Source organism: Leopardus geoffroyi, chromosome C1, assembly GCF_018350155.1.
Source record: "Leopardus geoffroyi isolate Oge1 chromosome C1, O.geoffroyi_Oge1_pat1.0, whole genome shotgun sequence".
In the NCBI taxonomy this organism is placed as follows: Eukaryota; Metazoa; Chordata; class Mammalia; order Carnivora; family Felidae; genus Leopardus; species Leopardus geoffroyi.
Window position 1 is genome coordinate 17327661 of NC_059328.1, and position 16042 is coordinate 17343702.

Consider the following 16042-nt stretch of genomic DNA (forward strand, 5'->3'; position numbering starts at 1 on the left):
TGGGAAGCCTTCAGGGCAAGACTATGGCAAAAGCTAAGGCACAGAAGTGAAGGGGTCATTCCAAGAAATTAAGGATGAGAGGGAACACACTTAGTCCAAACCACTGCAAAGTAGAAAGGAGGCAACTTAAACATTGAAGATTTGTTTGAATTTTTAGATTAATATACACCTTTTTTTTTTGTACTTATAAACAGTACCACAGACGTCCCAAAACTAACTTCTACTAAATACATTTTTGTTTTACCTGTGACTTTACTGAATTCTTCCAGAATGTTTTCCTTAGTCTTATTCTTCGGAATTGATCCAACAAAAAGCCTGTTGTTTGCCACAGAAATGCACACTCCAAGGTGTTTACCAGGGCGAATTTCATAGCTGTCACACTGCAAGGAAGAAGAGAACCAGATACCCCACAACCATCCCAAACTCAGGACGACTGATCTCAATCTAAAAAATTCAACAATTTAAGGTCAAACACTTCCTGCTTCATGAACTCACCAAGTTCCCTCATGCTTACCATTATATAAATGTGTATTTTAGAACTTGTTATGGTCTCTCATCTTAGTTTGGTTTTGTTAACTTTCACTGCTCCTCTGGATAAAAATGACTCAGTTATTTCACTTTATTTTTTAAAGTATCCTATTTAATATTTCAATGTGATCTATCTGAAAAATTGTCCAGAGAACTTCAGAAAAAATACCCAAGACTGATCATTCAGGGTCCTTGGAGATAAAATTAGATACAGATAAGCCAAAGGCAAAATAACAATACAAAAAGAGTAACAACTATGTATAATTAATACAAAAGAAATTTAGAAGAATTTCACATTCTACACAAAACACAGAATTCTAAATGTATACATGAAAAGTATTAAACAGCATATCAAACACCTTCAAAATACCTTCAAAATTACATGAAATAATAGGAAATAAAGACAGTTTTATTTGAATCACTATGGTGATAGTTTCCTTGGTAAACTTCAGCTTCTTAGGTTTTAACATTACTTACCCATTACCTTACTAAAAGATATGTGATTATTAAAAAATAAAATCATCCATACATTACCAAAAATGTGGAAATAAAGCTTTGAAAACTTTCAATAATAAGTCAGAAGGAAAAGTCCCTAATAAAAACTAAAATCTGGGTCAAGCTAGAAGTGGAAGTAATTTAGAAGTGATTAATGAAACCAAAAGCCCTGGTGGAAGAGGTACCCATTCTAGAAGGACTGGAACTAGACAAAGTGAGGCTTTTAGATGTCTGGAAAGAGTAGGCAAAAGCAATGACACTGTTACTTTAAGTTACTGAGATGGTTGTACCAATACAGGAGTGAAGATACACCTCATTTGCAGAACTCTGTTACTCCTACTCCTCCTAGTAGTCATACTATTGTACTACTAAGTACAAAGGGTTAAAGGCCCTGCAAAAAGGAAATTACTAGATTACAGAAGATTAGCTACAAAATAGTAAAAAAAAAAAAAAAAAAAGGAGAGAAAGATTAAAGACAGAGAAGGCTGAAGGGCCTGAAAACAAAATATAGAAAAGAATAGGCATATACTTAGAAAATAAATTGTATGATTAGGTGGTGACAAAAATAAAAGAGTCTCAATAATTTCCTGAATTATGTCCTAAAAGTCGCTGTTACTCAGTTATGCTCTGCAGAATCCATCCCAGCCTTCATTACCCTTTTGAGAATCTTATCCTAAAGTTTAATAGTAATGACTGACATCCTTTCTGCCTAAAATCAAAAGGGAACTGCAGAAGCCAAATGCATATTCAAATGAAAGTTTAGTTACTAGCCAATCTAATAAATAACTTCTAGGAATTATGAGAGACTTTCTCTAACACATTATTTCTTGGGTATGTTCATTATTTTTTACTTTTATAATCAGAAAAGACAGAGCAAAGATCACGTACCAATTTAATCAATATATAACCATTCAAAGCAAAAGCTGAAGAAAATAATGTTAACTGCAAACATTTTTAATTGAGGTAACTCTCTCAAATAATGACTTGCTACACAGTGTGTATTTCTTTATCACATACCAGTTTAACAGCTTCCTGTGCAGCTTCCTTTCCACAGAAGGTGATAAATGCATACCCTCTGTTCTGACCAGACAGTGGATCCATCATAAGACGTAGATCCCAAATGGGACCAGCCTTTTCGAAAAGGGGTACCAACTCATCCTCATATAAATCTCTTGGTATTTTACCTACAAAGACCTGAAAAAAAAAATCTTTGTATTACAATCCCAATGTAAACATTTGATTTTAGAGCCATAAAGCCTAACTGCCCTTTTTCTAAGGGGCTAGGGGCACAAAGATGGTTAAGGAGGAGTAAGTACAATTTGAATCTTTGGGGGTTAACCTTAATGTTTATTTATTATGATTACCTTAGGGTCATTAACATAGAACAATATTCTATAGGGAAAAACGGAAGCTAATTAATAAAGAGTGTGCAAAATTCATACAACTCTAAATTTTTAATTTTTATGGTTTTTCCTTTTCTCACAAAAATAACAAAGGGCATGTATGTATCTTTGGGAAATATTTCTGCATTTTTATAAAAACATTCATTGAATAAAGACTGAAGTGCTCTTCCTCAAGCTTTCTCAACTCTAGTATCTTTACCACTTAAAACTCCAGAGCTTCTGGATGGAACTAGAGGGTATCATGCTAAGCGAAATTAGTCAGAGAAAGACAAGTATCATATGACTTCACTCGTATGAGGAATTTAAGATACAAGACAGATGAACGTAAGGGAAGGGAAGCAAAAATAATATACAAACAGGGAGGGGGACAAAACATAACAGACTCTCAAATATAGAGAACAAACAGAGGGCTGCTGGAGGGGTTGTGGGAGGGGGGAGGGGCAAAACGGGTAAGGGGCTTAAGGAATCTACTCCTGAAATCATTGTTGAACTATATGCTAACGAACTTGGATGTTAAATTAAGACAAACAAACAAAACCCTCCAGAGCTCCAGTCTATCCCTTTCTCTGTCAGAGTATTTCATTTTAAGGTGTGAAAAAAATTCATCATTTGAGGATTTGGTGCTCTACCTTAATTAAAATTATGTAATAAGGATTAAATTATAACATAAATTAGAATTAAACAATCAAAAACCTTCTCAGTATTTAATATCAGATCACAATTTTCAAGTTTCCACCATGTCAGCAACATCAAAGATCATCTTTCACATGAAAACATTTGCAATCCACACACAGTCTTAAAGAGTAAATGTTTGTGTTAGAGATGAATTTTCTAGTGAAACACATCTTCATCTTTTCATACTATGAAAAATGACCTGATTAGTTAAACAGCAATCCAAAAGATGGCCAAATTATTACTAGATATTAAGTTTCTGGTGTTAATGTAACAGTTGTTCTCAGACAACCCTTTTCAAAATAATCAAATTTACCTTCACTGCTGTCTGGCAAAACTTGAGGTCTTCTTTTGAATTCCTAGTATAATTCTCACATAACAGCTATTCAGTCCTTCTGTCTCAGTGAAGTCTCCAATCCTCGTTCACTAAGTCATTCCAAGGAGATTGTGTGGGAAAGTCACCGGTGTCCTTATATTCTCTCCTCTCAGCCTTAAAAACTTTCTCAGTAACTGTTTTTACTTCTTTATACCTCAGAGAAAGAGATTTACTTCCTTTCCAAGGTTAACTCCTTACCCCTAATAACTAAGCCCATTTCTTCTCCCCACCTTCTTCTGGAAATAACCGCAAACTTTATTTCTTCGACTCTCCTATTTTGCTCCGTACATCCTTTCCTACCCACTGGTTCTTGTCTTCAAATGTGCCAAATTTCCCATAACAAAACAATATACAAACAAGAAACCTTTACCCATTTACCTTTCACTTTCAAATGCTTTGAACACATCACATCTACTATATCCTTAATGCTGTGCAGCTACAGAGAATAACTAGACACCTAAGGCATCATCTATGCGATATCCCTATAGAACCATGTTTCTAACGAAAACTCACTCTGAAAAGCCCTTGCCATCTATGCTCTCTAACTAGCACTGGCTTCTTCCTCTAATGCTAAGCTGTATGCCCAAATGTCACTAATGTATACTTTGCTTCCTCAGTCTCATCCTCCTTGCCTTCGTAATAAGCATTAACATTAGTGGTGCTGCCTCCTAAAAATTCTCTTCCCTTAAATTTTCAGGATCCTCCACTAGCCTGGTCTTCTCACCTTTAATTATTTCTCTATCCTTTCCATGGTGATTCTTCTGGCCACCTAGTAGTAATCTGCATGTTTCCCAAAGGTATGGCTCTATCTCATCTTCCCTGTATTTTCTTCACTTTTAAAGATCATATCCATTCCCCAAGTCTACTATATAGTCATCTCCCAGATTTACATCCCAAGACCTAATTTTATACTTCCAACTGCCTACGAAGCATTTCCTCTTGGTTGTCCTGATTTTACCTCAAATCACCAATAAGTCTAGGAATGCCAATTTTGTGTTTTTAGTTTTTTTTAAATGCTTATTTATTTTTGAGAGAAAGACAGACAGACAAAGCACGAGTGGGGGAGAGAATCCGAAGCAGGCTTCAGGCTCTGAGTTGTCAGCACAGAGCCCGACGCGGAGCTCGAACCCATGAACCACGAAATCATGACCTGAGCCGAAGTCAAACGCTTAACCGACTGAGCCACTCAAGTGCCCCAAATTTTTGTTTTCTGAATACAGACGCAGACATAAACATGAATGATTATGTATCAGAACAGTACTAATAGTGGTTTATCAGCGCATGAAAAAACTGTTCTAATTTTATTCTTTTTCTTTAATTATATTTCCTAAGTATTATATGGTACATATAATAGATTTGTAACAAGTGTTTCTTCCTTCCAAAAAACAAAGTAAGTAAAACCCACACTTGCCAACTAGCTCCTTTAATTTTCCCCATTTCTCTTAGGAGAACGTAAGTTCTGCTGCTCCCTCCACCCATGAGATGACTAAAGAAATAATACCTATGTAAAAAAAATCTCAGATATTTTGAATCCCTCCCATCCCTATCCATATCCAATTAATCTTTTAAGTATCAGCTTCAAGTTGTTCCAATAAATAATACCTAGCCTATATAGATAACTGGATTCCTCCCAACTCATAGAACTTGTCCAAACTTTTCATGAGACATGGAATTGCATATACCTTCAATTCATGTGCCATGTTTGTTTTTCTAAGTTCTACAGATACAGTGAATACCACAAACAAGGTCTAAACATGAGACTTAAATACTACCAATAGAGAAAAAAGTTAAATACACAATATGATTTCAAGAGGTGTTAAAGGCTAAGAAAAAAGCAAGGAAAGGGAATAAATGATGAGGAAGAGGCTATATTTTAATTAGGAAGGCTTCCTTGAAGAAGTAAATTTGAACTGAGACTTAAGGTAGAAAATTAAGGAAAAATCTGAGGAAAGAGCATTCCAAGGTAAAGGAACTGCAAAAAGATGGGAATACACTAGATGTAGCTGAAAAAACAGATACAGGACAGTGATGGAATAGAAACCTGTTGGGAAAGAGAGAACAGGGGCCAGATTAAGTTAAACCATGTTAGGAGTTTGCATTTTATTCCAAATGGATTGGGAAGATATCAGGGGGTTCTGGGCAGTGAGTAGGTATGGCATGTTCTAAAGGGCTGTCAGCTGGGTAGAAAATGGATTGTATGGAGAAACAGGCTGACCAGTCAGGTTCACAAGGCAATCCAAACAAGGGATGATGGTGGTACGGACTTATACGTTGACAGCTGTGAAGGTAGGGAGAATGTGAGAAATAGCTGACTTTTAAGTTATGTTGGATTCAAATCTACATTTCAGTTACTTTTGAGTAAGTTTCTTAGTCAGTGAGTTGCAATACCCTATCTGGGAATAACACCATCAAGAGGGTTCAACTTCCATGTGAGCAGAGAGCCCACATCTTGTTCTCATTTTATTCCCAGTATGGATCACAGTGCCTGAAACATTAACAGCTGCTCACCTTTGACGAATGTACAAATGAAAATCTACCTCATGCTGTTAGCTTATGCACTAGATCCCGTTCCTTCTCTTCTATTCAAGGACACTTGGTCCAGCAACAATCTGATCATCAATTTTCTCCTTTATATATAGAACATTCTCATCAGCACACAAGCGATCATAATTTCTCACTTAAAGTTTAAATGAAAACAAAAATATATCTTGACTATAACACACCTTCCAGTTATTGTCCCATTCCTCTGCTACCCTTTATAGCAAAAGTGCTCAAAAGAGCTATACATTCTTGCTATTTTCAAATCCCTCACCTCCCACTCTCTTGAATCTTCTCCAAACCCAGCTTTTACCACCACTGCCAAAGTCACTAATGACATCCACGTTGCCACAATCAAATGGCAATTCACAGTCCTTGTCTTACTTGGAAAGTTTGTTATCATTGACCAAGCTTCCTTTTGTGAAAACTCTCTTCACTTGACTTCTAGGATACCACACCCCAGGTTTTTCTCTTTCTGCTCAGTTCCCTTGCTAGTTAGCTCCTTCTCATCTCCCGAACCTCTAAACGTAGAGGGCTGTGGGGATCAGATCTCAGACCTTTATTTTAGCTGCACACACTTCCTTGGTGACCACATCCAAACTCTGGTTTTTAAATACCATCTGGATGCCTATGCCTCCCACCATTTATAATCTCCAGCCAAAACTCTCCCCTCAACTCCAGATTATATAAGCAACTGCTCACTCAACAGCTCCATTTGGAGGTCTAAGAGACATCTAACTCTTAACATGTCTAGAACTGAATTGCAATCTTTCAATCTTGCCAAAATGTCCTTCGGTACAGCATTCTTCAATAAATGGCAACTCCATCCTTCTAGCTGCTCAGGTCATAAGCTTTGAAGTCTTCCTTGGCTCCCTTCTCCCATATCCCCATATCCAACTCATCAATAAATCCTGATAGAATCTAACCACTTCTCACTAGCCTCAGCTATACCACCCTATATTATCAATCCTATAAATGAGCATTCACTAAGACAAAAAATAAACAAGGATAACTGGTATTCATTTTGAAGTGTATTTTTTGGTGTGGCTAAGCTCTCTGGCCCAACCCGGACAAAGTGTTTTTATATTTGAGGTTACTTGTATCTGAATATTTAAAAACTGTTCTTGAAAGCAAATTCTGTTTCATATTGCTTCTATTAACATAATGCAGTGGTGCTTCATAATTGCATTTTTCACCACCCCTATTTCTTCTATACCCATTACAAATATATAATAAAGCAAAGAAAGAGCAGAGAAAGTGGCAATATGAAAAAACCTTTGACACACAGCTAAGTGAGGAAGCTAGGTGTCCGATTATTATACTACTTCTATCACATTTGTGCTTATATTTTTAGAACCAGAAAGTTTACCTTATGAAGCAAACCTAAAGTGAAAAACCTGTATTTTCAGAAAAAGTAACTTAATGATTGATTAATCCCTTTACAGAAAGGATTCACAAGACAAGTTCCTCGTACTTTAAAATATCATTTGAATGTTAGAAGTCTAACTTACACATTTTTTTAAGAACACTGTTTTACTTTAAAAGAAACATCAGCATTAGTCAGAGAAAGACAAAAATCATATGACTTCACTCATATGAGGACTTTAAGAGACAAAACAGATGAACATAAGGGAAGGGAAACAAAAAGAATATAAAAACAGGGAGGGGAACAAAACAAGAGAGACTCATAAATATGGAGGACAAACTGAGGGTTGCTGGAGGGGTTGTGGGAAGGGGGATGGGCTAAATGGGTACGGGGTATTAAGGAATCTACTGAAATCATTGCTTCACTGTATACTAATTTGGATGTAAATTTTTAAAAATAAAAAATAAAGCTAAATAAAAAAAATAAGATTAGAAAAAAAATGTCCTGAAAAAAAAAAAAAAAAACATCAGCAAATCCATGGTCAACAAAGTCCCCAGTATTGTAATCACTAGGGTCCGTGAAGAAACAGGCTAACAATACTGGTTTACTGGGGGACCTGGGCGACTCCCTCGGTTAAGTGTTGGACTTTGGTTCAGGTCACGATCTTACGGTTCGTGGGTTCTAGCCCAGTGTTGAGCTCTGTGCTGACAGCTCAGAGCCTGGGGCCTGCTCTGGATTCTGTGTCTCGTTCTCTCTCTGCCCCTCCCTGGCTCACACTCTGTGCCCCCCCCCCTCAAAATTAAACACTAAAAAAATAATAGTAAAACAGGAGCGCCTGGGTGGCTCAGAGTCAGTTGCGCGTCCGACTTAGGCTCAGGTCATGATCTCACTGCTTGTGAGTTCAAGTCCTGCGTCGGGCTCTGTGCTGACAGCTCAGACCCTGAAGCCTGCTTTGGATTCTGTGTCTCCCTCTCTCTCTGCCCCTCCCTCTTGTGCTGTCTCTCTCTCTCTCTCAAAAATAAATAAAACGTTAAAAAAAAATAATAACAATACTGGCTTACTAAGAAAAAGGAGATGGCTTCACTTCAAGATCAGTTTAACTTAGGACATTAACTTAAAAAGGCGAAAAATAAATAGTATTCAAGAACTAATCAAGCATAATTCCTTTAAAAGTTTCTAAGCTCAATTTTTTTTTTTTAATTTTTTTTTTTTTTCAACGTTTATTTATTTTTGGGACAGAGAGAGACAGAGCATGAAGAGGGGAGGGGCAGAGAGAGAGGGAGACACAGAATAGGAAACAGGGTCCAGGCTCTGAGCCATCAGCCCAGAGCCCGACGCGGGGCTCGAACTCACGGACCGCAAGATCGTGACCTGGCTGAAGTCGGACGCTTAACCGACTGCGCCACCCAGGCGCCCCTCTAAGCTCAATTTTTAATTAACTAAAATGAAATAGAAATGCTTTCCTTATATTAACTTGTTGGTCCCTGTGCCACTCTGGCTCCACATGAACCCTTTGGAGTCAGCACTCAGACATGTGCAGGTAATCCTCCCCACCCCCCACCCCCATCAGAACCAACAGCATCTAATGAACACTGTAACAACAGTCCTTTCTTTCCTCACTAAGCATCAAGGCTTGAAAAAAGTTTTGGCTGTCTACTATCTATCCATCAAATATTTCAACAGTAACAGAGAAAGCCCTCTGAGGCTCTGGAAGCAATAGAGGTAACAGGCAGCACAACATCGTCTTTTGAGTGCCTACGGAGTTCGTCCATCGTCCAGCTCTTATTTGCTATTTTGCAAACACAGCAGCTCTTCCTTATACACAATTCAATTTAGGTACTACTAAATCATATACTTTTACATCTCTGTTAAATATACTGGTTTTCTCACACTTCCATTAATCAACCAAAGAATTAAATCTCAATCCACCATTTCCCTTAAATTCCTCTACAAAACATCAGTGCTCTGCTCTTTAAACACGTAAGTGCTTATTATAACGTAAACAAATAAAAACAGAAGTTCCTTCCCAAAATAGTTGTACAATGCCAGCTGAAGAGGCACAGGTACTAGAACCAGACCTGATCTGAGGGCCAAGACACACTAAAAAATACACTTCAAAATTAATACCTATCTCTCTTGTACATTTCGCATCTCAGGGCAATGTTTAAGAACAACGTCTGCAAATGGGTGCTCACTTATAGGATTAACTTATAGTATGTTTTACCCAAAGATGAACCCTTCGTCTTCTCACAACTAAATTTTACTACTGTCAGTCTCAGGCACTGACCCTAATTTCAACTTTCTCAATCAAGAGCTAAAAATTTTTAATGACTGTAGTGAAATATAAAAAGAAAAAAAAACTTAAACTTCACAGCATCAAAATGACACCAACTAAAACCAATTTAGTAAATTAGCAACCCAATATATTAAAAAACCTCTTATTTTTTTGATTTTTAAAAAACTTTAATTTTCAACAAGTATAGACCAAATCTCATTTAACTTTATAGGAAGAATCCAAACCTTTACACTAAGATTCTGTGGTAACAAACTGCTTGACAGGAGTGGCTTACGCTCATACAGGGATTTCACTGTAGCAATATTTGCTGTATAAAAGGATACCCAATATATGGGAAAATGCATCTTTTTCAGAGACAATGCAATATAAGAGAACATACATATTTTACAATTAAGATACCAACTTTGTTTCTAACTGGATACTCAAAATAGCTTATCCTATTAAATTTCGCTTTCAGCGAAATCTTAAGAGTACTAACAAACTCCTTTCTTATCTATATAAAACAAAGATACAACAAGTCTCCATTAATGAGCTCGTTAATAAAACCAATCCAATGGGCTAAAAAAGTTCATTTTTATAATTATAAAATAGACCAACTATAAAAACATAGTTTTAAAATTATATAACATACGATAATATATAATATACAATAACAACGTAATATACAATAACAATATTATACAGTCTTAATTTTTATTCCTAAGGATTTTATAACTAAAGAAATAAGACTAAAATAAATGTAGTAATTGGTAAATATCAACAAGGACATCACTTGCTGGATGATACACTATAGATAACTTTTTTAGACTGTATTCCCCTCTTGGAGGTGTTTTAGGCTGCCTCAAAATAAGGAAGAGGCAAATGAGCAATTCCATTTTTTACTTTTTTCCCCCCATTTTTTATTTATTTTATGACGGTCTAAGGTAAGAAAACAAAACTTAATGGTAAAACCATCAGAAAAAAGTACATTATGAAGTCGTTCAAGTAAGAAGGCCAAACTACCTACTGTTTAAAAGTAAACAAAATATAAACGTAGATTTGAAAGGGTTCAAAATCTAAGTAGGATGTTAAAAATGAAGAATGGGTTGGGGCAACTGCCTGGGTGTGCAACTGATCTTGGGTTGTGAGTTTGAGCTCCATGTGAGTATGGAGATCACTTAAAAATAAAAAAATCTTAAAATGTTTAAATGCTTGGAGTCCCTTTTAATATTGCTAAATATTAAGAAATAGAATACTAGTTGTAATTATGTTTGAAAGAAGTTCAGGGAACCAAGACCAATGAATGTAAACTCTATTCTCTACACAGAGAATATACTGGAATTACTTCTGATATAAATCTAAAAGGTTATGTTAATTGGTGATATCTTTATTCACAAACTAGAAATAATTATCTTTGCTCGTGGTTACCTGAAAGACACCAAATCAGAAAAGGTCCTGCTGTAAACTTACATTTTGGCATACAGTTTTTACCATTTAAAGGATTACAACTGGCTAAACTAACATAAAGGTGTATAAAGAAACCTTTACAAAGGCTCATACGGGAGGAAGGATTGCTTCTTTGCTCAAGGACAAACCAATGTGCTCTACCTTTATCTGATTCTACATCCTTCCCTTGTGTAACCCACTCCCATCAATAAATCTCTCAGGAAATATTGAGTACCCTTTATGTGAGGAGGGTGGGTCAAGAAGGGAGGACAAGCACTGTTCAAAATTACTGACATGAAACAAAAACAGAACAAAGCAATTCTTTGTCCTTAATAACCTCAACCCAAGCAACTAAAACAGTGTGTTGTTGGCTGCACGGTTTTAGAAACTAGTTCTAAGAACTCTACATTCCTTTACGAAGTGTTTGGGCATCTACTAGTCATGTGATTCTCCTTGCTTAGGAGGACAGTAAAATACAGATGGATATCCAAAACGAATAATTATAACTACACTTTGAAAAGAATCCAGTATTCTTCCCCATTATAGAATAGAATAATTTACAAACTGGAAAGATTTCGGCAAACAGCTGAAGAATACTCACTTCTGTTCCAATTCCCGGTTGCACACCCGAGTACACACTGTCTGGCGGAGGACCGCCATACTTCCTCTGTCCTGTGGTTACATCCAGAGTATAGCCAGTCCTCTCAAGCAACGCCTAAAGACAATTATACATCTGTTTATACTTGAATTGTAGGCAAATTAAATCTCTAAGCACAGAACACATTTTTGTTACGAATGACAACAGAAAGACGGGGTAAGGATTATTAAAAATGTGACAGAAGCTAACCCCCGGCTATCTACATACACATACTGCAGCATTCCTCATTTGCATTATCCTCTACTCCAATGAGAGCTTTCCTTAACTTGTTCCCTTTATATACCACATATCCACCTGTGATTCAATTCTAATAAAATGTTCTCTACTCTTAAAAAATCAGAAGTCCCAGGGTGTCTGGGTGGCTCAGTCGGTTAAGCATCCAACTCTTGATTTCAGTTCAGGTCATGGTCTCGTGGTTCATGGTTCGTGGGTTTGAGCCCCTCAGACTCTGTGCTGACAGTTAGGAGCCTGCTTGGAATTCTGTCTCTCTCTCTCCTTCTGTCCCTCCCCCAATCACGCTCTCTTTCAAGAACAAATGAATTACAAAAAAATAAAAAATAAATCAGAAGTCCTACCTCCTTCATGCAGCTTCCTTCATTTGCTATTTCTCACATCTTCCTACTCTGACTTTCTATTATAGTCAGGTAATTTAACCTTTGTTTTGTTTAATCCTTTTGTCTTTACTTCCTGCTATATCATAAGCTCTATAAAAACCAGACCATTTCTCATATAGCACGGATTCGAAATATGTGGCAATTACCAAATGAGTATACTCAGGTTCAAAAACAAAAAACAAACAAACAAAAAACAAGCAACTTTATGCTTCCTGATTACCAACTTTTTCCACAACATTATATTAGGTATTGAAGGAATACAGAAAAGAAAGTAAGGGTTTATATTTATAGGAGAGGCCTAAAAAAACAGAAAAAATGGAAAAAAAGGAAATGCAATGTACCTAAAAAGGGGAGAATTTTACACTTCATGTCTTAAAAATGAGATGGTCCCTGATTTGTGGTGATTTGACTTACAAGTTTTGGCTTCAGGATGGTGTGAAAGTAATATGCATTCAGTAGAAACCACATTTCATATTTTGTTTTTTATCTTTTCAATATCCAGTAGGATATTCTCGTGATGCTGGGCTGTGGCAGGGAGGCTCAGCTCCCTGTCAGCCATGCGATCACAAGGGTAAGTAACCAATACACTCACAACCATTCTGTACCCATACCGACCACAGTTTTTCACTGTCAGTACAGAACTCTATATAAATTACGTGAGATATCTAACATTTCATTATTAAGACATGCTTTGTGCCAGATGATTTTACCCAACTAGGCTAATGTTAAGTGTTCTAAACACATTTAAGGTAGGCTAGGCTAGGGGTGCCTCAGTGGCTCAGTCAGTTAAGTGTCCAACTCTTGATTCTGGCTCAGGTCATGATCTCACAGTAGTAAGGTCCTAATATCAGTTGTGAGGTCCTGAGAACAGGCTCCCACTGGGTGTAGAGTCTGCTTGAGATTCTCTCTCCTCTCCCTCTGCCCCTCCCCAGCTTGCACACATATACATAGGTGCTCTCTCTCTCTCTCTCTCTCAAAAAAAAAAAAAAAAGGCAGGCTAAGCTACAATGTTTGCCAGGTTAAGTGTTATCAGGTGAATTTTCAACTTAGGATATTTTCATCAACTTAAGATGGGTTTACCTAAGTGTAACTCCATCCTAAGTTGAGGAAGATCTATACACAATGTCAAAGCAACAAGAGATTTTAGGCATCATCAGGTTTAGTGGTTTTCAAAAATATCTTTGGAGGAACTCTGGGATTCCAGAGTTATCTCAGGCTCTCTATTCTTCTACCTTTGACTCAAAAAGAGCTGCTCTACCTTGAAGCACAGAAATAAATGTTGATACGCAATAAAAACACACTACATATGTTACATACTTACACATTACTTGTCTAACATGTCATATACACATATCACATGTATAATACATACCTTACCAAGAGCAAATACCCAGCCTGAGGGAAATAACATAGGCCTATTCAATACACGCTAATAAGTTTTCCTTAAAAATAACTATTATGTCAGATGGGCTTTTCATGTATTTATTTTTTTAAGTGTACTTATTTATTTTGAGGGAGAGAGCAGGAGAGGGGCAGAGAGAGAGGGAGAGAGAGAATCCCAAGAAGGCTCCGTGCTGTCGGCACAGAGCCCGATGCAGGGCTTGATCTCAGGAGCCACCCAGATGCCCCTCACGTATTCATTTTAAAAATACAGGGGTGCTTGGGTGGCTCAGTGGGTTGAACATCCAACTCTTGATTTTGGCTCAGGTTAGGGCCTCACTGTTCAAGAGTCTGAGCCCTGCACTGGGCTCTGCGCTAAGAGCGTGGAACCTGTTTGGGATTCTCTCTCTCCCTCTCTCTCTCTGCCCCACCCCTGCTCCCACTCTCTCTCTCAAAATAAATAAGTAAATACTTAAAAAAAAAAAAATAAGAATGGGTTATGCCATTTTATAGATGAGGGGGGAAAAGGTACAAAAGGAGGTTTATGTAAACCAGTTCCATGATAGAAGCCACAAGTTCTATTTCCTGTATAAAACATAAGACTGCACAAACAGCTTCATTAAATAAAGTATTTCAACTTGAAAAGTCTATCTCTGTGGCAATAAAACATCAACATCCATTTAACAAAGGAATTAGGTTCACTGGTCTTTCACCAAAAGCCCTATATTCACCTTTCAGGGAAGTTTATCTCAAGGACAGTAACAGTAATGGGTGCTAGTTACACAGTTCTTGCCACATTCCAGGCATTATTCCAAGCACGTGACATATCTTAATTCCTTTAATCCTCACAACTCTATGAGGTGGGTACTATCACTCTTCCCAGTGTACAAACAAGGACACTGAAGTAGATAAAGAGAAACAAAGTGCTTAGAAAGACACCAAACCAAGAGACATGACTGAATCAATCTAAAAAGCTATTATCAGAAGCATCAATAAACATGTACCATGCACAGTCAGAAGAACAAGTAACGAGGCAAGAGTCTGAATTAGGGCTTTTCACCAAACATACAATTGAATGTTTGCCCCTGAAATGCTTCTTAATTTTCCTTAGATTATCTCATTTCTAAAACACTAGTTTAAAAAAAAAAAAAAAAAGTGGAACTGTAAAAACTTCCTAGAAAACATGAAAAAAAACCTTCAATCTTATCATTAAACTTAGTATCACCATGACTACCCAAGTCAAGTTTTACCTTGATCTTTGCTTCATCAGGTCCCTTTGTGGACTCTTGCACCTTGCTCCCCTGCTTCTCCCTTTGCCTGTAGGTCTTCATAACTCCACATAAAAATGCACTTTTGTTCTAGAACAGGCAAGTAATTCAATGAAAAAGAACCACCAGGAATTGTCGAAAGGTCAAATACATAATTAAATTACAATTTCAAAAGACAAGAATTTTAACAAAATATTTACTCATTAATTCACCCAACAAATGTTTGCCGAGAGGCTACTATGTACTGGAGACTGGAGCAGAGGGTAAGAGCCAAGACCTCAGGGAGCTTACCTTCCACACGGGCAAAACAGTCTTCTATTTTGTTCATATTCAAGTGCGTCTGGATTATCTTTGCCAGACATTCCAAAACTATTCTTATCTACATTATTTCCCTCCAAAATAATAAAACAGTATCAGAGAACCCAAAAATGTTTAAGATCGCAGGAATCTAAACATGTAAAAACCTACTAATAACAATGAGCAAACCCTGTTTTTAAAGTAACTTACTGCAAAGCGGGGCGAGACTTTTACTTTACACTTTTGTTTCTGAAAACTCTTTGCCATAAGCAGGTTTTTCTTTTCTTTGGACTAATTTTTTTAAAAGAAGCGGAGGTAGTCACAAACAAAAAAATACCAACTCTCTCAGGAAAAAAGTAATGGTAAAGTAATTTCAGATCATGAGTTGTTCAAAGGCATTTCTAGCAATGGCCTTACCTGAACATGTGATAAGTCACTTTCCTTGAACTGTTGTAGTACAGACAGAGCTCCTTCTTCATTAAATTCCCTGAGAGCATCAATTGCTCTTTCATCAAGATCGACATAAGCTACCAATCCTAAAAATTAAATTGAAAAGGGGTAATGTTACTGCAACAAAAGGGATAATCTAAACTGTGTTATCAATGTTTAATCAAGAATTGTTATATTCGACACTATTACTAACAAACTGCATTTTCACTGAAAATATGCATATAGGCAGCTATACAAATACTATATACACAGAAAGGTCAAGAGTACAAATATGAA

The 16042-nt window shown here is 36.8% G+C and overlaps 1 protein-coding gene across 6 annotated transcripts in view; it reads right to left on the reverse strand.

Moving 5' to 3' along the window:
• The window catches only part of HNRNPR (heterogeneous nuclear ribonucleoprotein R), a 32126-nt gene that overhangs the window by 10480 nt on the left and 5604 nt on the right, over positions 1–16042 (reverse strand). For all 6 annotated transcript variants that reach the window (XM_045476097.1, XM_045476095.1, XM_045476096.1 and 3 more), the window contains 5 exons: positions 15734–15852; positions 15002–15109; positions 11701–11814; positions 2041–2217; positions 245–380 (listed from right to left, as the gene is read on the reverse strand). In XM_045476097.1, the coding sequence (XP_045332053.1) occupies positions 245–380; positions 2041–2217; positions 11701–11814; positions 15002–15109; positions 15734–15852 (654 nt within the window). The remainder of the gene's footprint in view (positions 1–244; positions 381–2040; positions 2218–11700; positions 11815–15001; positions 15110–15733; positions 15853–16042) is intronic.